The 22039-nt window shown below is 41.7% G+C and overlaps 1 protein-coding gene across 7 annotated transcripts in view; it reads left to right on the top strand.

Annotated features, from left to right (window-relative positions):
• Positions 1–21696, top strand: part of acaca (acetyl-CoA carboxylase alpha) — a 33239-nt gene extending 11543 nt beyond the window's left edge. Inside the window, exons 22-54 of one of the 7 annotated variants that reach the window (XM_062405750.1) lie at positions 342–466; positions 834–947; positions 1611–1724; positions 1821–1910; positions 2028–2146; positions 3342–3365; positions 3675–3824; positions 4118–4261; positions 4357–4459; positions 5028–5135; positions 5235–5291; positions 5562–5606; positions 6746–6787; positions 7434–7649; positions 8090–8245; positions 8328–8552; positions 9252–9407; positions 9526–9672; positions 10176–10445; positions 10969–11066; positions 11260–11380; positions 11499–11609; positions 13734–13877; positions 13992–14112; positions 15013–15109; positions 15700–15796; positions 15882–16017; positions 16097–16274; positions 16361–16473; positions 17035–17189; positions 17782–17952; positions 19713–19849; positions 19963–21696. In XM_062405750.1, the coding sequence (XP_062261734.1) occupies positions 342–466; positions 834–947; positions 1611–1724; positions 1821–1910; positions 2028–2146; positions 3342–3365; positions 3675–3824; positions 4118–4261; positions 4357–4459; positions 5028–5135; positions 5235–5291; positions 5562–5606; positions 6746–6787; positions 7434–7649; positions 8090–8245; positions 8328–8552; positions 9252–9407; positions 9526–9672; positions 10176–10445; positions 10969–11066; positions 11260–11380; positions 11499–11609; positions 13734–13877; positions 13992–14112; positions 15013–15109; positions 15700–15796; positions 15882–16017; positions 16097–16274; positions 16361–16473; positions 17035–17189; positions 17782–17952; positions 19713–19849; positions 19963–20092 (4214 nt within the window). In that variant the 3' untranslated portion in view covers positions 20093–21696. The remainder of the gene's footprint in view (positions 1–341; positions 467–833; positions 948–1610; positions 1725–1820; positions 1911–2027; positions 2147–3341; positions 3366–3674; positions 3825–4117; positions 4262–4356; positions 4460–5027; positions 5136–5234; positions 5292–5561; positions 5607–6745; positions 6788–7433; positions 7650–8089; positions 8246–8327; positions 8553–9251; positions 9408–9525; positions 9673–10175; positions 10446–10968; positions 11067–11259; positions 11381–11498; positions 11610–13733; positions 13878–13991; positions 14113–15012; positions 15110–15699; positions 15797–15881; positions 16018–16096; positions 16275–16360; positions 16474–17034; positions 17190–17781; positions 17953–19712; positions 19850–19962) is intronic. The other 6 variants (XM_062405752.1, XM_062405753.1, XM_062405751.1 and 3 more) reach the window with 6 other exon arrangements.
• The last annotated feature ends 343 nt before the right edge of the window (positions 21697–22039 follow it).

The following is a 22039-nucleotide window of genomic DNA, read 5'->3' on the forward strand; positions in this document are numbered from 1 at the left end:
TTTATTGACATTGAATAGTGTACAATTAAATTAAGTGTCCCAGTGGTACAGAAGGTTTCATACAGACAAGTAGATACAATAAAGTCTAACATATATGAAAAAGTAGAGAGCATGTGTTTAGTTTTGTTGCACATTGTAACAGTGCACATGAAAGTATTGCACATTGAGGATATTGTTTCACTTGGTAAAGTCTTCTAATGGCGAATGGATACAATCTTTAAGTCGTTAAGACTCTGGAAGGACCTGTAGCATTTTTCAGAGGGTAGCAATCTGTGACTCTGCACTTCAACTATACAGTATTAACTAAAGCTGTTGCGTGTTGTTTATTTGCTTGTTTACAGGACACTATGACAAATGTGTGTTTGCTCTGCGTGAGGAAAACAAAGGCGACATGGCCAATGTGCTTAACTACATCTTCTCCCATGCCCAAGTCACCAAGAAGAACCTGCTGGTTACAATGCTGATTGTGAGTGACGGTGAAGGATTTTAACTTTCCTTCTATAACTTTTATAATTTTGATGATGGTTACGATGATGGTCAGGTAGATTAACCATGCTGATATATATATGTTTGTATATGTTTATGCATTAGCAACAATGTTATAGACTTATAGTACACCTGTTATGATGCAATTCCATTAATTGCTGTTCAATCAAGCAAGTAATTGATGAAAGCAATTTTCTGAAAAACAATCATGTAAACTGTTGAACTGTCCTTATAGGAAACGGTGATGATATGAATTTGATATAAATGTATAGAAGTTCCTTCTTATTCTTCTTTTTCTTAAGTAGATTGTTTGGAATATCAAACTAGTTATATTCTCCTATGTGCAGGACCAGCTGTGTGGCCGTGATCCCACACTGACAGATGAACTGATGGCCATCTTGACCGAACTCACCCAGCTCAGCAAGACAACCAATGCCAAGGTTGCGCTTCGTGCTCGGCAGGTCAGACGGTTGATCAATTTATTTAAACAAAAAAGGCTCAGTCCTCAACATTCAGAAACAACTAAACAGTACAATGCATATATTTTAGTTTTATCCAGATGAAACTACAATTTTCTTTTCTTTAACAGCAATTAGTAGCATACAGCTGTTAAAACATATTAGTTGTGAATCCTTTAATAAATGTACTTGGTATCGGCCGACATGCCAAGTCCAGGTATTGGTATTGGAGTCCAGTGTAAGGGAAATATGGAATTGAAATATCACTTCTTATACATATAAGAACTGCCGACATGCCAAGTCCAGGTATTGGTATTGGAGTCCAGTGTAAGGGAAATATGGAATTGAAATATCTTAAATATAAGAACTAAGAGCCTCTGCTGAATGTAAACTGAACATGTTATATAACTTTTCAACAAGGGTTAGGGTTAGGTTTTTCTGCACAAGTCATAGTGAGAATTTCACCACTAGATGTCACTGTTTACTCCCCTATGCCCGTTATTTGTTAGGAAAAAACTAAATGAGATCTTTGGACATTAAACATTTTAAAGGTGGAGCTGAAGCTGTACAGAAAGAGACTCAAAAGTGATGAATATATCAATGACATGTGTAACCTACGCTTGTATACCTAATGTGGAAGGTTATCTGCATCTCCCCCCTCTGCAGGTACTAATAGCCTCCCACCTTCCCTCTTATGAGCTACGACACAACCAGGTGGAGTCTATCTTCCTCTCTGCTATTGATATGTACGGACACCAATTCTGCATTGAGAACCTGCAGGTTGGTAATAAGTGACTCGACGAGCATTTGTGGCTTGATTTCATGTTTTGATAATAGACAGTGTTGAAGATACCTGTACATCAATTTTCTCTCTAGAAACTGATCCTCTCAGAGACATCCATCTTTGATGTTCTGCCCAACTTCTTCTACCACAGTAATCAGGTGGTCAGGATGGCTGCCCTGGAGGTGAGATCCATGAGGATTTCACTCTACAAATCAATTAGCTTTTATGTAATTTAAGAACTAATCCATTAGCTAATAGCTAACTAATATTTTCTGTGGTTTCCTCTCTGATAAATTCAGGTTTACGTGCGCAGAGCGTACATCGCCTACGAGCTCAACAGCGTCCAGCATCGACAGTTGAGGGACAACACATGTATCGTAGAGTTCCAGTTCATGCTGCCTACATCGCATCCTAACAGGTATCACAATCACAAAATGCCTGCAAAGCTCATGTGCTGTGTCTCACCTCTCCTGCCCTGCTCCCCAAATGGCACTGTGGACAGGAATCAATGCTACGACAGGGATATATATAGAATTTGGCAGCACAGTAATTTGTTTTTTTAATTAACTGAGTATATACTTGCAGCCATCCTCTGTTTCATCATCCTGCTCACAGAAAGACACAACAAACTATACTACATTAACTTTCACCCTGTCCTGCTCTCTGATTGGCTGGAGTACTCGCCCACAGTGGTCAGGTAGGAGTTTGCGGGTAGCCTCTCTTATCGTGTCTTTGAAGAGTTCTCAATGACTGCTAACCGGGCACCGAACAGGGGCTTTTTGTCGGCAACTGTGCTTAGATGATTGTTTGTATCACTCCAACACCTAGAAATAATTCAGTCCACATTCTTAATGTCCTCCATGGTGCCAAGCTTCCTCTGCCCCCTCTCCCAGCTCTGTCATTGTTCATCGTTGTTCTCCATTAGATGCTCCTCATGTGCAAAAGAAGGTATTTTTGCTAGACTGAAAGTGCGAGTGACATGAGCAACAAAGCTCCCAGCATCAAGAATCTCATGTCAGTTGCGCTTCCTTTGTAAGTCCTGGAAAAAAATCGTATACCCTCTCATTAACTTGGGAATCGGAGAGAAACCTAAGACAAACTGTTGTACATGCTTCGCATGTTGCACTCACATCCTGCGTCCTACCAGTGTGATTGTGTCTTTGCGTGAGTGTTTCTGTGTTCATGTGTATGTGCACTGTGTAGCTTTTCAGTGCTTGCATTTTTTTTTTGTTGAGTTTGTGGCAGATGTCATTTGGATGCCATCACGCGCTCATTTTATAGCATGCTTGTGATTTAATGAATCTTAATTAACCTTCACAATGAGAATGATCCTCTGACTGTCTTTGTTCCGAGTGAATCTCAGAACAAGGAAGCTTTAACATCTGATGATGCATGTTGTAAAGTGAGCAGTCAGTGTGTGTTTTTTTCCATTCATTAATTTCATCCATGTAGGTACTAATGTAGGTACTAATGTAGGTACTGATGTAGGTACTGATGACTGCAACACACACACACACACACACACACACACACACACACACACACACATTGGCTGTCTCCCTCCCCTGATGCCTGCCACTAACCACTTAGTAATCAATGTTGTTTAATTGCAGAGGGAACATCCCCACTCTAAACAGGTATTGTAAACATTCTTTCTATTGCATTGACTACTAGTTAATTGAGATTAGCTAGGTGCATGGTCAAAGAAAAAATTCTGACATAAAGAATGATTCATCTGGTAATAAAGTCAGCTTCTCATTTAGCATTTAACCTCTGTGTCAAACAATTGTCTGTTTGTCTTTGTGAAAGTGTGTCACATTCCTAATTATTTTTTTGTGTGGATGTGTGCTTCAGTATTGTAAAGAAATGGAATAACTTGTGACAAAAAATACGTGTTTTACACCAGTGCAAATTTCCATAACTGAAACCTGTAACTGTCCTGGCAGGAAATTTTCTGCTCCTATCCTGGACATTGTAAAAGCCATGGAAACTAAATTAGAGGAAACTAAACCCCAGGACCTTAAAGCACAGGATAGTAAATCTAAGGATGATGATGCTGAGGGGACAAATACCTCAGAATCGGAACCTGTGGAAAGGTTTGACACACAAAACCTCTTTTTTTTTAGTACTTTCAGTGGGTATACCTTCAGGGAAGGCCTCCTCCAATCAAAAAGACTAACACCCAACAAAGTGAAATGGGTGAATCTTTCAAAAGGGATTTCCTGGTGGATCTATGTTTCCTTGTTTCTGTAAAAGGAATATTTTTTTGGGTTTAATTTGACTAACCTGTGGTCTCAGTTAAACAATCCGGTGGCAGGGGATCATCTTTACAAAGCCAGTCCAGTGCTTTGTCAGATTTCCTTAATAACTGCTCTCTGTCGACCCCTAGGATGTCATTCTCATCCAACCTGAACCACTACGGAATGGTGCATTTAGCCAGCGTGAGTGATGTTCTGCTTGACAACTCCTTTACACCACCTTGTCAGCGCATGGGAGCCATGGTCGCTTTCCGCTCCTTCCAGGAGTTCACCAGGTCAGTCCTTGTGTAAAACTTAAGTACATTTTGTTCATGGGTGAAGATGACATTATGTGTTATTAATGGCATGTGTGATTTCCCTCCTTTTATAGGAACATAACAGACGTGCTTAGCTGCTTCTCTGACTCTCCTCCCTCAAGTCCGACTTTCCCGGAGGGAGGTAATCCTGTCCTGTATGGCGAAGAGGATATCAAGGTGATGAGAACAGACTTCTGATAGGCCCTGCTCATACCTGGCATTAAAATGTGCTTTTGGAGAAGCTCCAAGTACAGGTGTGAACATGCATGCAAGATGGATTAAGGACTCCTTGATGTCTGATTGACCAGATGTTCAAAGAGTGTCTCTGCAACTTGTAGCCACTTTCTTTAGCAATTTACATATACGCATTGAAGGGCCGCCTACTCAATCTACGTCCTCTCCATTACAGGAAGTATTTACTCATATGCATTTTTTAAATGGCAGAAGGTGGCTCGTCCCAACATTTTTAGATTTTTTCGAAAATCCCATAAAGATACTCCTGCATCTCAGGCAATTCAGAAAAAATGTATTCCTTATTTTAGTGTATAGACCAGGGAAGTGAGATAGGATCACAAGTTGTTGCTCGTGACAATTTCTAATGCCAGGACTGAACTGAAGTACTTCGAGCTGTCCACTTGTGATCAGATCACCCAAGACGAATGTAAGCCAGTTGTGAACAGGACCGTATAACTGGTCTGATGATTGTGCATCTTTTAGAATGAAATGTCTTTTGCTTTTCACCCAGAATATCCAGGATGAACCAATCCATATCCTGAATGTGGCGATAAAGACAGACAGTGACATAGATGATGATGGCCTGGCAGCCGTCTTCCGGGACTTCACTCACTCAAAGGTTGGGAGCTGTCTACAGCATTGCTGTTTTTCTTTAGATTTCAGTAGAGAGTCTAAATGTTTTGAGATGTTTCCCGAAAGGTCTTATTCTGAATTTCAGAAATCCCTGCTGTTTGAACATGGCATCAGACGGCTGACTTTCCTTGTTGCTCAGAAGGTTAGTGTCCTAGTTAATGTTTAGCAAATCAACTACCCGTCTTCACCATGCATGTCACCTTTTCAGTATTTATGAATAGCATGCATCAAAAACGATACAATTGAACTGTCTGGCATCTTTCTTTTTGCAATTACTAATACTTAGAAGAATACTGTGGGATGACATAACTGTTGTAATTGTTATGATTTGCATTTGAAATTTGGCTTATTTTCCTGTTTGTCTTTGTATCTCTTCCTGCATGCCTTGCTTTTGCTGCATTTATGATGACAGGATTTCAGGAAGCAAGTCAACTGTGAGGTGGACCAAAGGTTTCATGTAAGTAGAGGCTAAAAAATAAGATAAGGACGGACAGCCAATTATCGATGCATTTACTCTTGTAAAAAAACTGTTCTGGCACTACCAAGGAAAAGCCCTGTCAATATACAGCCCAAGCTTTAGCTTATTTTATCTATTGTGCCAACATAGATAAAGATAGTAACCTAACCCATCATTGTCCAGAATCAATACTTTTAGATCGACGGGTCATTAAAGCCCGAGAAACACACACTCATTTTTAGAATAGAGAGACGTGAAGGAATCGAACCTCCAATCTTGGCAGTTGTATGTTTGTACTCTGTTGATTGTGAAAACGATAATGACGGGTATCGAGTACAGGGACAGAGTCTGGGAAATGCTCCGTTCTTTCGTCTCCGCTTTCATTTGGACAAAAGGCTTTGATTTTTTTCTTGGATGGTACCACAATCAATGATAAGAGCAAATCATGCTAACTGGTGTCACCGTCATTATGTGGCCCTTGTTACATAAAGGTTTTTTTTTTTCTGTAGTATGCGCCATTCTGTATCTTCGCCCCAAATTTGTTCCCCCCTCAGTTCACTACATAGTGAATTTGATGTGTAATCAGTGTCAAATCACTGCTGCAGAGGCCTTCAGTGTGTGCACTGTAGCCGTCCTCCCGTTATCATGTAGCCCGCGAGGTGACGAGAGCATCTCCAATCGGTCGGGCATTGTTTCGGCAAGTGTGACACTTCATCTGATAACGTCAAACAGGGCTGCCGGGCATTATTCAGAGGATCAAATGTCTTTGAAAAGAAGGAAATGTTTTATTCATTAGCATAGTGAGTGGTGCTGTATATGTGTAGCCTATCACCATTATTATGTGAGCAAGATGTCCGGGTGAATACGCAGTGATTCCAGTAGTAACAGGAGAGGAGGGTCCGCTGCATGTAGAACAAGCTTTTGACCATCACTGCTTAATACTCCACACTTAATCGTGTTGCAATTCAAGCAGAGCTCAGACCAGCTTAATTTCACTCGCTGTGATTAGGTTTAATGTTGATGCATGCTCTAACTGATTTGGTATCCTTAAAAATTAACTGCCGTATTTACAACCACGGTTTTTTTGTTAAAGACATATTTTATGTTTTTTATTATTGTTATTTGTATCTTCCACACAGAGAGAATTCCCCAAATTCTTCACATTCCGTGCCAGAGACAAGGTGAGTGTCCACATTTCACCAGCTTTGTGTCAAATTGTCCCTTTCACTCAAGACTTTCTGAATGTTGGAATGACCACTTTCTGTTAAAAGGATGAGGGAACAAACTTTGTGTTCATATATCAAATTACTGGGATTCTTTCATCAAACAACAGATAAATCAAATTCCTTTTGCTGGGAAACTGTTCAAAACCATTTGTGGTCATTAGACAACAACTTTTCACCCCCTTGGCGATTCTGAATTTCACTCTATCACAATCAGCATACCCCTCCGTTCCCCCCCGATAGTTTCACTTCAGCGATACCACCAAAACTCATTAAAGTAATGAACCTTTTTAACTATTTCTTCCATTTAAGAGAAATTACGCCCATTAGCAGCTTTCTGAGAACGAGATTGCCCGTGATTTCATTTACTTAATACAGTGTGTGGCTCACAGGCATCTCTCTCTACTCTTATATCAAGCGAGTGCTCCTGAAATTGCCAATTTGAACTACTTTACTGCATTACCGTGTTAATGGAAAAGATGATAGCAGAGAAGCCAAACTTTAAAGGGGGAAAAAAACAACAATCTTCAGAAAACAAGCTCGATTAACATACTTGAGTGTTGTATTGCAGTTTGTGATCATGTCCTTTTTTTTCTCCTGATAGTTTGCAGAGGACAGGATCTATCGTCATTTGGAGCCTGCACTGGCTTTCCAGCTGGAGCTCAACCGCATGCGCAATTTTGCCTTGACTGCCATCCCGTGTGCCAACCACAAGATGCACCTGTACCTAGGTGCAGCCCGTGTGGAGGCGGGCATCGAGGTTACGGACTACCGTTTCTTTGTCCGAGCCATTATCCGCCACTCTGATCTGGTTACAAAGGTAAGAATACAAAAGTGCATTATATTCTTTATTCCATATTTGCACATAGACCCAGCAGTCCCCTAAAATTATAACAAGCCTCATAACTAAAGTAACATTACATGCCTTTTATTTAATTCCACTAGTTCCAGATATCAATATGTATCCGTTCAAAGTTGTGCGCATTCATTGATACAAAGCCTCTAAATATGTCTGAATTTTTCAATCAATATTCACATAATACGCTGAGATATCAACAAATGTGTAGAAAAATGTTGAGGAAAGTGATAAAAATAATCCTGGATCTACCCCCTGATCCACATCAATTTCAAATGGGTTCTTCTCACCCATACCTCATCTTTCTGGCAAGTCTTATAGTAATCCTTCCTGTAGTTTTTGCATTATCCTGATAAAAGGTAATTATACCTACCCATTCTTCTCTCTCTCTGTTCCGTCATTAGGAGGCCTCGTTTGAGTATCTCCACAATGAGGCAGAGCGTCTGCTGCTGGAAGCCATGGATGAGCTGGAAGTGGCTTTCAACAACACAACAGTGCGAACTGACTGTAATCATATCTTCCTCAACTTTGTCCCCACAGTCATCATGGACCCATCAAAGGTTTGTGACGGGGGGAAGCAATCACATACACTCTCATACATCTCTCAGTTCTATTGATCTATTCCTCTTCTGCAATCTACAGATTGAAGAGTCTGTCCGCTCCATGGTCATGCGTTACGGCAGCCGCCTGTGGAAGCTGCGTGTCCTGCAGGCCGAGCTGAAAATTAACATCCGCCTAACACCGACAGGAAAGCAAATCCCCATCCGCCTCTTTCTCACCAACGAATCGGGCTACTACCTGGACATCAGCCTTTACAAGGAGGTCACTGATTCCCGAACGGGACAGGTGGGGCCCAAAGACCGACAGGTGGGGCACTCATACATCTTCCATCTCATCTGCATATTGTCCGGTCACAGGCAAAGGGGCTTCAGCTCCATCCTGGAAACCTTAAATCACAAAATTCAGTTTGCCTACATCCCTTTTTAAGTAAAAGATTGAGTTTGTAATTTAGAATATAGTGAACTATAAATGTTCTGGCTTTAAAATGCATTGATGTGAAGTAGAAATCCAGTGTTGTGCCTTGTGCTTCGCCTAGTGGACAATCAGTTTAGGAAATGTTAAGTCTCACGGCGAATCAGGTAAGTTGCATCCCATCCATCCATCCATCCAAAGTGAATGTTAAATCTAAACAGAACATGAAAGAATGGGGGTGAAACCCTTCAGAACATTGGTAATCATTTCATGTATTCTTTTTTTTGTTGAGTGGTTCCTTTATTAGTTCCATTAAAGTGAATATTAAGAGCAGGGTGTCAGATTTGCTGAGATATGATTGAGGAAGAACTATTTGATTTTAACCAGTTCCTGTGTACATTCTTCTTCACCAGTTGTGCTTCTTTGAATGTGTGTTAGGCTTTGGGTTGGTTTGGGGTCATAGTCATCATCACCATCACCATCATCATCAGCATCATCACGAGGCACAAAATCAGGATTGTCTTTACCTTACGCCCAAGGTGGTTAAAAATGTCAGAATATCTGTGAAGTGACTGTTGTTTCTTCTCTGTTCAGATCATGTTCAGAGCCTATGGAGACAAGCAGGGTCCACTGCACGGCATGCTCATCAACACACCCTACGTCACCAAGGACCTGCTGCAGTCCAAGCGCTTCCAAGCACAATCTTTGGGCACCACCTATGTCTACGACTTCCCAGAAATGTTCAGACAGGTACAGTTCAAAGAGAACTTACTTCTTGACCATCATGCAAAGATTCTGCTAATGAATACTAAATCCTGCTAATGAATACTAAATCCTTTCATTTGGACTATATCATTTCTTTCTCCAGGCTTTGAAAAAGCTGTGGCATTCAAGTGCGGCCTTTGCCTACTTACCCAAGTGCCCTCTTCCCTCTGAGCTGCTCACCTTCACTGAGCTGGTTCTAGACGCCCAAGGTCAAATGGTGCAGATGAACCGACTGCCAGGAGGCAACGAGGTCTGTATTTTTTATTTGACACATGAATACAGATTTAAAAAAAAAAATACATAATACACATGTACTTTGACATGACCTTTTTCTTTAGTTCTCCATCTCCCCTTTCAAAATGTGTAATTTCCTTTTTACTCCCTATGTGTCTCTGTTACATGTAATGTAAAAAAATATGACATGTAATGTCTCTTTGACTGTGTGCTTGAGTTTCTTTAGTGTCTTGTTGAGTGGATTAACTTAATGCATCAATTACTGAGAGACAATACTTATGTCTTGTCAATTTTTTTTTTTATACCAAATGATAAAATACTGTAGTCTCAGTCATAGAGCATAACATGTGGAACTTCTCACACTGGCTCTTATTCTCAGCTAAAACTCTTTAGTAAACATGTTAATCCTCATATTCATAAACAATACCAATGTATTTACTGTGTTTTTTTAATATATATATATATATATATATAAACGATATTTAGTAATTATTTTGGGCCTCTGCTCTGTCTATCTAGATTGGTATGGTGGCTTGGCGGATGACCCTGCGAACTCCAGAGTATCCAGCGGGACGTGAGATCATCGTTATTAGCAATGACATCACGCACAAGATCGGCTCATTCGGGCCCCAGGAGGACATTCTGTTCCTGCGAGCCTCCGAAATGGCCAGAGAGAGCGGAATCCCTCGAATCTACATCGCGGCCAACAGCGGCGCCCGCATCGGGCTGGCAGAGGAAATAAGACACATGTTCCATGTGGCGTGGCAAGATCCAGAAGACCTGTATAAGGTCAGCCACCTTTGTCTCAATCACAGAACACTGTAGTTGAAGGCTTCTATAGAAGATTTCAAAATGTCAAAGCATTTTAGACTTCTGCTTGTATGTTTGCCTGATATTCTTTTTTGGTTTGTTTTTGCTATTAATATTATATGTATATATTTTTTTATATTCCCTCTGTAAATCTTGTTAGCGGGTACAATTTTGATTTTAGGATGACACTTTTGGTCATTTCGTTTTTTTTGCGCAATGAAATTAAGGTTCTTGTATCTGAAATGTCCTTACAACCTATTTACAAATTAATAGTTTTACTTTTTTGAATGTTTAACTTCATACATCCACCTGGTTGCTCATTTTTTTAAATAGTTTGTGTCTTTATTTCTTTATGCTTCTCTTTTACTTTCCCTCTTTTCTCCGCTCTTATTTGTCCTTTTCTGTCCTTTTTCCCTCTTTTCTTCCTTATAAGACTTATTGTTTTCTGCCCATGTATCTTTGTCTGTCATAAATAAGCAGTCATTCTTTTTTCCCCCGCCAGGGTTTCAAGTATCTCTACCTCACACCTCAGGATTACAAGAAGGTCTCAGCCCTGAACTCTGTGCACTGTGAACATGTGGAGGATGAGGGAGAATCCAGGTAGGTCATAATAATAACATATTAAAACTTTGTACGTGAGGGAATTAATCTTCCAGCTGCTGTAATATCCGTCAAGTGAGCGGACTCCACAGATTTAAGTGCATGAGGATGTGATAGAGGTAACTGCAGGCGGAAAGCTGGTGGAAGGTCACGTCTGGCTCAGAGTGATTGCAGCTCAAGTGTTGTCCAACAGGTACAAGATCACTGACATCATTGGAAAGGATGAAGGACTGGGTGTGGAGAACCTGAGAGGGTCTGGGATGATAGCTGGAGAATCCTCTCTGGCTTATGATGAGATCATTACCATGAACCTGGTAAGTCTGAAGTGGACTCAGTTGTGTACAGAAAACACACGCACACATGAAGTCTACTCGTCATCCCTGATCCCTGCTTCCATGAGATGACTTGGAGACATATATTATCGTCCTATAGGTCACATGTCGAGCCATTGGAATTGGGGCCTATCTGGTCAGGCTTGGACAGCGAACCATCCAAGTGGACAACTCTCATATTATTCTTACTGGAGCCGGAGCTCTCAACAAGGTAAAATCATCCACAAAGATTTTCTAATAAAAATGTATTTTTTCGTTTCAATACAAATAGTGTTATAAGGTTGAATACACAAGTTGATGCATCTGCATTTTAATGAGGAATTTACTATACATTTTATATTAATCAGCTAGCTTTTACATTTTTCAGCTGATATGAGACGAAGGGATAATATATCTGGAAAAGAGCTCTTTGGTTGCTCATAATTATTAGTTTTTTTAACGATCAAAAACAGGGTAGAATTATACTGTATTTTCATAAATTACTTTTATATTAAAGACATAAATAAAACTGAAAATGGTGTTATGTTTTGTAGCTTTTTTCAACTCTGCGACCAGGCCTCCTCCTGCCTTGCTCTGCAAGTTCTCGTTCCCGATCCCAGTGACAGGGCCGCCTGCCACTCATATAGTGGAATAATTGAAAGCGAACCATGAAGTTGTATTTGCATAGAAATGGAGTGACATGCCAGAGGCTACAATGCAGGACACCGATATCATTTGTTTTTAATCAAAATGAAGTTTCGCTGAGGCAAATTGTTTTCTGAATGCAGCTGATTTTTTTGTGTGTGTGTGTGTGTGTGTGTGTGTGTGTGTGTGTGTGTGTGTGTGTGTGTGTGTGTGTGTGTGTGTGTGTGTGTGTGTGTGTGTGTGTGTGTGTGTGTGTGTGTGTGTGTGTGTGTGTGTGTGTGTGTGTGTGTGTGTGTGTGTGTGTGTGTGTGTGTGTGTGTGTGTGTGTGTGTGTGTGTGTGTGTGTGTGTGTGTGTGTGTGTGTGTGTGTGTGTGTGTGTTCACTCCCTGCTTTCATCTTGCATTTTCGTTCTCTGTCCTTGTCAGTGCATTAGGATGACTCCATTTTAAATTAGATAACGGTTTGCAACATGACAAATGTAAATGGCCCAATAATGACATATCTATTTGCTGGTATAGCAATTATTTTCATATGGCACCCACTGTGGAGCTGTATTTGTGCAATTCGACTCGTAGTCATGATTACCAAAAAGTGTCTACATTGTGTAGGCAATGCATTGCGGTACAGTGCATCATGTGTTTGTTTGAAAATGGTACAGATGGTACACAAGCGACGAAGGCAAGAAGGGTCGTTTTTCCTGCACCTTGATCATGTGGTTTCTTGGCTATTAACTTAAACTTAATGGAAAGCAAGTAAGAGGCTGCCACAGTGAGATCATCATTTCATTATCAGCTGAAAAGATATCATATTTTCATGGGGACTGGATAGTAACTACTAGCGTAAATACCCCAGTGAGCTGTTACATCCAGTTGGCCTCTGCTTTCCTCCCAGTCGTCTCCCTCCATCCCTCCTCCTATATCCCATCGTCTCCTCCCTGCTGTAGAATCTTAATGAAGCCGGCGACGGCCAGAGGCGCCGGGGTTTTGTGTATGTCAAGGTGATTGCAATGTTTCTCAGGCCCGCAGGCTTTACTGACAGCTTTAGGAGAGCGCCCTAGATTTGTAGCCAGATACATAACCATTAACGGTAATAAAGAAAGTAAATGATGGCTGAAAAGGTGAGTGTCGAGGGTAGGGTTTGAGCTTTTCCCTGATTTTTATGGAAGCAAGTCAGGACTGTGCCACCTGTTCTAAGCTGCTTATGAAAATAGGCCGGGCAGAGAGAGATTTTTATGGCTTTGGGTTGGCACTGCTCTGCACCTTCTCTAGGCTCTGCTGTGACGGAGAGTTTTCTGACAGCTGATCACCTGCATTGACAATGGAGTGGGGCCATGCCTTGTAACTCAGGGCCCCCGCTGTTCCGTGACATGTCTGCTACTGTGCGCAAGCTAGTTGATCAGCAGTTCCACAAATGAGAAACTTAGTGAAGACTCCTCCTGTTGTCTGCCAAGGCTGCGCAACACATACGGTAGATCGACTGTTGCCGCCATCGGAGGCATGAGAGAGGAAGCTTTAAAAGGCCAAATGAACTCTAAATTGCCCCAGACTGGTGGGCCGGCAGTGTGTGAGTGATGTGTGATAGAGAAAGTGCTGCACATACATTCATTGTATGAAGAGTGAATGGCAAAACTGTAAAGTGCTGCGAGTGGTCATCAAGACTAGAAAAGCCCAATATTAAAACAGATCAATTACCTTCTTCTTCTTCCTCCAGGTTCTGGGAAGAGAAGTGTACACGTCGAACAACCAGCTCGGCGGAATTCAGATCATGCACAACAATGGTGTGACCCACTCTACTGTTTGTGATGACTTTGAAGGAGTCTTCAATATTCTGGAATGGCTGACCTACATGCCCAAGGTAATTTTTAGCAGTTGTTTTGAATAAGATGCTCAACCCTGAATTCATGCGAGTCTCACAATGTGTACAGTTATTCGTTTTTTGCAAGAATTAAAATTACAAATCTTTCTTCAGTGTTCATCCAGTCCAGTGCCCATCCTCAGTGCCAAGGATCCCATAGATCGGCCAGTAGAGTTTGTTCCCACCAAAACTCCGTATGACCCTCGCTGGATGTTGGCAGGACGTCCCAGCCAGTGTAAGTCGTCTTATCTGTTCATCAGTCACTGAAGTTTTTTTTGCTGGATTCATATTAATATAAATAGAATCTCTTTGCACTTAAGACTGTTGGTTGAAACAATACGTCATTTGACATCCACAATACATCTTCCCTAACTTTTTAGACATTTTAATATTCATAATTAAAATAAGTCTGTTTATAAAACATTCAAACTGTATTTTACTCAAAAAGATGAATTAGAAATTGAGTAAAAATAAGTTGTATAGCATCATGGATGCAACTATGACAATGGTTCATACATTGTAATTTGCTCTACCAAAAAGGTTTGTCAGCAGTTGTAGAGTCCTGATATTTGTTTGGTGTGCTATTTAAAATAAATACAAACATTTACCATTTCAACAAAAAATGTCAGGGTTCACTTAACTGAAAAAGTTTGTAAATACAGGGAAGCAGTTGAGAAACTAACAGAGAAACAGTGAAGCCAATCATCATGCTGCTGAAGGTAGAACCGAAATGGATGCAGTGTGTTTTACACTGCAGGTCAGGACTGGGCAGGTTCCAGTGTAATTACAGCTAACGACAGGAAAGAGACCGGTAGACCTTGTGGGAGGCCAGTCGACGTCTCCTGTAGTGATGAGTGGCGAGGTTTAATTGAATGGTAACCTCCCAGGCTGGGCATGTTTCTCAGGGTGTTGAGGCAGTAAAAGAGCTGAGCAAGCTTCTTTATACAGTCATCCATCATGGTAGCTGCCAAGATTACAGATTCAGAAATACACAGCCGCCGACTGCATGAGGAATAGAAACAGGGATTTTTTTTTAAATAGGGAAAGTGATAACATCTTCTGCAGGTTGATTCATTCCAGCTGGCAGTAACTAATTTGACTTTCTTCCCTGTTTCATTCATCTCTGTGTACAAAGCTCCAAAGGGTTCATGGCAGAGTGGCTTCTTTGACCATGGCTCCTTCATGGAGATTATGCAGCCGTGGGCTCAGAGTGTTGTGGTCGGCAGAGCCAGGTAACAAAACTCTAAACCTAGATTACATCTCTTTACCATTGATAACTAGAATAAAACAATAGAGTGCATACCTCTGCCAATAATCCCCTAATGAAACTCCATTTAAATCTGCTCGATCCAGTAATTGTTTGGATCTGCACCAAATTGAACAAACTAAAAGATTTAAGCCGTGTAAATACAAAATCCATCCACTTTAGCGTGGAAAGTCAATGAAAAAGTTAAATAAATTCCACATTGCAATGATGACTAAAGTGATAAATAATTTGCCCCTTTTTCCTAATCTGTGTAAAAAATGTAAGTTTTTTTCTCTTGGCCTGTCCATTTCTCTACGGCCCATCCTTTACAAACTTTTGTGGAAATCTGAAATATGCAAAGAGAAACTAGAATGGCCAGAGTATAATTATTTCTTGGTAAAACAGGGAAAATATTGAAAAAACACATTATTTCGCAATGTAATAGAAAATTGAAAATAATTCCTGGATCAACCAAGATGACAAGGTTACCTTCTTGGCAGAGGTAGTTCTCCTGATATTAAAACATGTAGTGAAGGTACTTTATAGACGTGAGTGCTGATAGTCCTGTCTCCTCAGACTTGGTGGGATACCCACTGGAGTGGTTGCGGTGGAAACCAGGTCAGTGGAGCTTACGATCCCAGCTGATCCAGCCAATCTGGACTCAGAGGCGAAGGTGAGGGCTCCCTCGATACATATACTCAAGACTGAACCGGTACCCGAGGGTTGATAATGATGATGTTTCTGACTTGTGTATTCAGATCATCCAACAAGCAGGACAGGTGTGGTTCCCCGATTCTGCTTTCAAAACTGCTCAGGCCATCAAGGACCTGAACCGAGAAGGCCTACCTCTCATGGTGTTTGCCAACTGGAGGGGCTTTTCTGGAGGAATGAAAGGTACCTCCCCTTCCTTAATAATGAGTAATTCTTGGGTTTGACTCTTTGCTGTGTTTCATTAGACAATGTTCCTCCTTAGATATGTACGACCAGGTGTTGAAGTTCGGCGCCTACATTGTGGACGGGCTGAGGGAATACAGGCAGCCGGTACTGGTTTATATTCCACCGCAGGCTGAGCTGAGGGGAGGCTCCTGGGTGGTGATAGATCCCACCATCAACCCCCGACACATGGAGATGTACGCCGACAAGGACAGCCGGTGAGTTGGGTGAAAAAAAAGTTACGAATAAGAAACATCTTTATCACGGCACCTATGGCTCAATGAAATCCTTCTTCATGGTTCAGCGGTGGAGTGTTGGAGCCTGAAGGAACAGTGGAGATCAAGTTCAGGAGGAAGGACTTGGTGAAGACCATGAGAAGAGTCGATCCGGTCTACCTGAGTTTGGCAGAACGACTGGGTGAGTCCTGTTGAGATCTCCCCCTCACTCGGCCATGTACTCATTTGTAGTCCCTCTCGCTGCCATTCTGTTTTGGAAAGGGACCATATATCAGGTGGGAGCATGTGTGCTTTCACTCGTGTCCTTTATTTGCTGTTGATTGTATCATCTTCGATGCAGTTCCCTCGGGAGATGTGTCAATCACTGCTCACTCGGATCAATCACCGGCCCTCCTGTCACTCCTGAGCAGGCTATTGATTCCACTGGAGGGGCGCGCAGAGGAACTTTGGTCCAATGCTGCGTTGTGTGTGTGTGTGGGAGGGGGGGTCGGGCTTGATGCTTTGGGCAAACTGTTGGAATGAAGATGGGGGAGTTTGAGAGCTTCCAGATAGAAATTGACAGAAATCAGTCCTCAGTGACAGCAACCAGGGGTTTTCTGTTAGCAGGAGTTAATTCCCAGCTGCGTGTAGAAACTGGTCAAGCCGAGGACTCGATGTTCCACAAGGTTCCTCGTCTACATAGTCAGGCAAATGTTTGAATTTGTTGATTTAAATCGTGGTTTTATTTTGAAACTCCCAACAGGAACCCCAGAGCTGAGCCCCCCTGATCGTAAAGAGCTGGAGAGCCAGCTGAAGGAGCGTGAAGAGTTCCTGCTGCCCATCTACCACCAGGTGGCTGTGCAGTTTGCAGACCTCCATGACACCCCAGGTCGCATGCAAGAGAAGGGCGTCATCACGGTGAGAACTCCTTTAAATGCTATCTTTAGTGCATGTATTTCTCCAGTATAAATGTGCGGTATGTGTATAAACGGAAAAGCCCACAGGGGAGGTATCAGTCTAGCTGCTGCCGCACCTGCCCAGTGAATAATGTTTGGTCTCCCCGAGCTGCTGAGACTCGTCCTCATAATTATCTTCTGATGACCCTGGTCCATCACCTTAGCAACCGCAGAGCAGCCCCCAGGCAGGTCCCACCTCATTCTGTGCCTTCCCAGTCCCATCCTTCACATACAAACACACACATACACACACATACACACACTCTCACACACACACACACACACACACACCCACACACACTCTCGCTTTGCTCACATGACCAGAAGGGTGTTTCACGGATGGATGGCAGTCAGGGAGATCTTTTTTTTTTTATGTGGACTTGTTAAAGACTCGCTAACTGAGCTGATCTGTTCACCTTCCTTTTATCAGCAGAGAAATCTGTGTTCAAAATAATGAAGCACTCATTCGTATGTGTAAACATCGAATAATGTTTAAAGCGTGGGTTAATAGATGCTCTCAATATCATGACCCGCTCTTCTTCTGCATTTCTCAGGATATCCTAGAGTGGCAAACGTCCCGTCAGTTCTTCTACTGGCGTCTGCGGCGTCTGCTGCTAGAGGACACGGCGAAGAGGAAGATCCAGGCAGCCAACGGCGACCTGACAGACGGCCAGATCCAGGCCATGCTGCGCCGCTGGTTTGTGGAGGCCGAGGGGGCCGTCAAGGTAAAACCCCCGACACACCATCATGCTTGTTCTATAGACTCATAAGAGGAAGCTGTAGAAAACCATAATTAATACCTCATTGAATTGGAAGCTTATGATTTTGACATTAACCTGTAATGTTGTGTAGTCACTGTATGATTCAAGGTTATTTAATTGATTCATCTTTTCTCAAATTTACACATCCATTATGTGTATAAAAACTATAATGGCACTCATTAGAATGCATACCTCCGCCAAGTCCCAACTGTTCCCTTGTTAAAACCACATTTGAATTTACTAGATCCAGGTTTTATTTTGATCTGTACCTCATTTCACACACACTGATGAATCGGTTCCCTTCTGTTTTACCACAAACATTTTAAATATAAATCAAGATCCATGAATTATTCTCTGAGAAACCAACAAAAATCTTGAAAATGCCAAATCTCACAATGTTAAAGAAATTGGAAAATAAAAATATTCCCAGATACTCATTTAGATCCACACCAAAATGCATTGGCTACTTTCCTCACCCTTTCCACATCATGCCACCGAAACTAAGGGTAATTCCTACAGCAGTTTTGATATAATCTTGTTTACGCACAAACATCACCTCCTTGAATTTGACGCTCTGCCTCTTAGAGGAGCTTTGTTAAACTCAACGACAAACAGAAGTCAGTTATTTCAATTTATTTTCAGCGAGCACAGTTCAAAAATTTAAATTCAAATCAACCTTAAAATTACACCAAACTTCTTACATTATAAAAATCAGAGACCTGAAAGTCCAGTGTCGGTTGCGTATTAAACCTTTTTTATCAGGTTTCCTCTCAACCACCTCATATCCATAGTCATCATTATATCAAGTCTTTTTTAATGAGTAACTGTGACGCTTTAATAAGTGCGTTTTCTCTTAGTCTCGGGTTAAACGGCTCATTCCTCACTCAAATCGGAGGCTTGTTTTCAGGAATGTGTGTCGCTTCTTTCAAGTAAACATTTTGTTTGATCGGAGGAATAATTACAGAGGTGTTTTTGTTTTTTTTTTATCCCTGAACTCCAAACCGTTTTCCCACAAGGTGTGCCAGTTAAAAAAAAAAAGTAGTCATCATTCCTTTTAAATGATCGTCGTTAATGAAAGTAAACATCCCTCAGAGATCCATAAATACTGCGGTTCCCTCAGGCCCAGTCTCGGGCTCAGAGGACGAGCCTGGGGGGGGGGGACACGAGCCGGCCCCGGCCTCGGAGATCTCCTAAGACGTGGCCTTCTTGTTAGCTGATATAATATCCCCAATCAAGAGTGGCTGTCTTAAGCCACAATTAATCACAGCCCTGGCACGTGCAGATAGGAGAGCAACACACTGTTTCTTAATTAAAAGCAAACAGATTAAAAATGATTAATAACGGCATTAGATGTTCTCGTGGACCTCAAGCAGGACTGCTCATAAAAAAGGCAAGAGCCCATTAAACCCCTCCACCCCCAAATCTTTGCTAAGCCCTCCAGCCTGGCTTTGTTTGGAATCAGAGATGCCGGCTCTCATGAATGCAAATTTTTTACCGCCAGGTCCAGTCAACCAAACATCAGGGTCCCCATCTATTTGTGCCTGTCCAGCTCTTTTGTTGTTGTTATTTATTCATGGATTCGTTATATGTTTGTCTTTCTATACTGTTCGTCCTGTATTTATGCAGGTTTCTAATTTTGTGACATTGAAAGTATAGAAATGTTTGATTTCTCTGCTTTGTTGATTCATCTTCCCTCCTATGAAATTTCTCCCTGCATTGTTTAGGCGTATCTCTGGGATGACAACCAAGAGGTGGTGGGATGGCTGGAGAGGCATTTAGCCGAAGAGGAGGGGGCCAGGTCTGTCATCGACGGGAACATCAAGTACATCCGCCGCGACCACATCCTCAAACAGATTCGCAGGTGAGGATTCTAAACAACCTGGTTACGAGTTTAACTGTGCATCTGTTTGCACCCTTCTTCACAGGTGCGAGACGTCGCAGGATTTTAAGGTTGTTCCTCCTCTTTACTTTCAGCCTTGTTCAAGCCAACCCAGAGGTCGCCATGGATTCCATCGTGCACATGACCCAGCACATCTCGCCCACGCAGAGAGCAGAGGTGGTGCGGATCCTGTCCACCATGGAGACATCACCTCCCTCCTCCTAGTCGAGAGCCTGGCCTCTCCTCCCTTCTCTCGCCTGTCCGATTCACGGCTCGGGGCCACGACCACGGCCAAACAGAAAAAAAGAAAAGAGCCTGGCTCGGCCGCTGCTGCCCCTGACTGAGGCCTGCACTCAACCCTGTGGCTGGAGGAGCCGACGGGATGGCCTTCGCTGCTGCCAGGTCACTAATGAAGCGTTGGAGATTGTTCTCACTAAACAAAAGACGACTGACATCATCGGTAACATTTTTTAGATTGTCTTACGCGTATGGTGGTGTGTAGATGAATCCCTGTATTTTCTATTTTAAGTGCAATTAAAAGATAAAAAAGGAAAAAAAATATCTAGAGACTAATATAACACAAGTTTACAAAGTCAGCTCTAATGGATGTCTATGCTTCCATGATAATCAGTGGCCTCCCTCCTTTTGAACAGGAGGGGGCACAACAATATATAGAGAACGTTGTCATATTATAAACGCATCTTGGTTTGTGACATATGCTTGTTAAGATTTGCAAGTGTTTTGATGACCAGCTCAACAATGACAACACATTACCCAGGGGGCATTGGCAGGGAGAGAAAAAAGGGGGTTTGAAACTCCACCGTAGGGAGCACTTAGTTAATGAACAAAGACAGGGAACACTGCAGCAGATTTGGACAGGAGAGCCCCGCAGGGAGCTGGGGCAGGGTCCCTTTTTAGACCCTGACTGTTTCACAGTTACCCCGCAGTGAGCGATGGGCCGCTCGCCTCGCAACAAAACACACAGCTGTCCCTTCTGTTCTCCCTCACACAGTACACACATGCTGCTGTACGTGCACTTTACTGAGGACTGTTCCCTTACACTGAAAGCCAGAAATAAAGTTCTAGCGTAGACTACGGGTGCACACACACACACACACGCACACACGCACACACACACACATACTTACATGACAAGTGATGCAAAATGTGATACACTGAGTGGAATATGGTTTAAATGGGATTTGTTAATGGTACTACACAGTGTGGATAATAGCATGCTTGTTTAAATAGTCTTTTTCACCTTTAGGTTATTTCTTTTTTCTGCAACTTATTTTGTCATTCCTAATACCATTCCTAATTTTCTGTTTCAACTAAAAAATAAGCGGACCTCAACTGTAAGTCTGAAATGTTGTCTAATTTTACTTTAATCCACAATAACTCTTCTATTTAATGTTTGTACCTTTTGTTATATGACATATTTTCTTAATATCTTTTTCTTTTGGAAAACAAAACTTGAATCTCATATTCTCCACTTGAGCTGGAAGACGGGTCTAAATCGTGGAAAGTGAATAATAAGTGTTTTCTCTTTTTTTCTTTTATTTCTTCTTTAAAAATAGAGTATACGTAACAAGCAGAACGGTACCGTCATGTTTAATTCAATCCACTGTGTCAGATGTGATGATGAGAGAAAGCGGTGCTGGCAATGTGAAATGCTTCATGGTCGATGCTGTCCCTCTAATGTGCCTCGATGTTGACATATAATCCAGTAGCTTTATAAGTAACTGGTTGTTCCTATACAAGAATGGAGAAGAATTTACAGTGATAAGCTCTATATGTGTCTAAAACTTTAATAAAGCTTATCCAACTAGTCTGAATTGTATTTGTGTTTGAAACTTGTAACTTTGAAATTCATTTTTTTTATTCCTTGAAAAAAGAAAAACAATCTGATTTAACAAAATTCAAGTTTCCAAGAATTTGCAGTAATTTAATTTGTCATTTATTTTGTTCATGTATTGATGATCCTCAGGACTGATAATGACGTCACTGGGAAACCTCATTAATTTAAGCAGTCGGAGCAAAGTCTATTACTCTGGGGAGACGTTTCCTGATTACTCCAAAACGATAGACTTCCGATTTCCTCAATCCTCAGACGATTAAAGTGCCGTTTTCTTTCCTGGCTTTTAAACTTCAACCGTCTTAAGGAGGATGAAG

Source organism: Platichthys flesus, chromosome 15 (genome assembly GCF_949316205.1).
Source record: "Platichthys flesus chromosome 15, fPlaFle2.1, whole genome shotgun sequence".
In the NCBI taxonomy this organism is placed as follows: Eukaryota; Metazoa; Chordata; class Actinopteri; order Pleuronectiformes; family Pleuronectidae; genus Platichthys; species Platichthys flesus.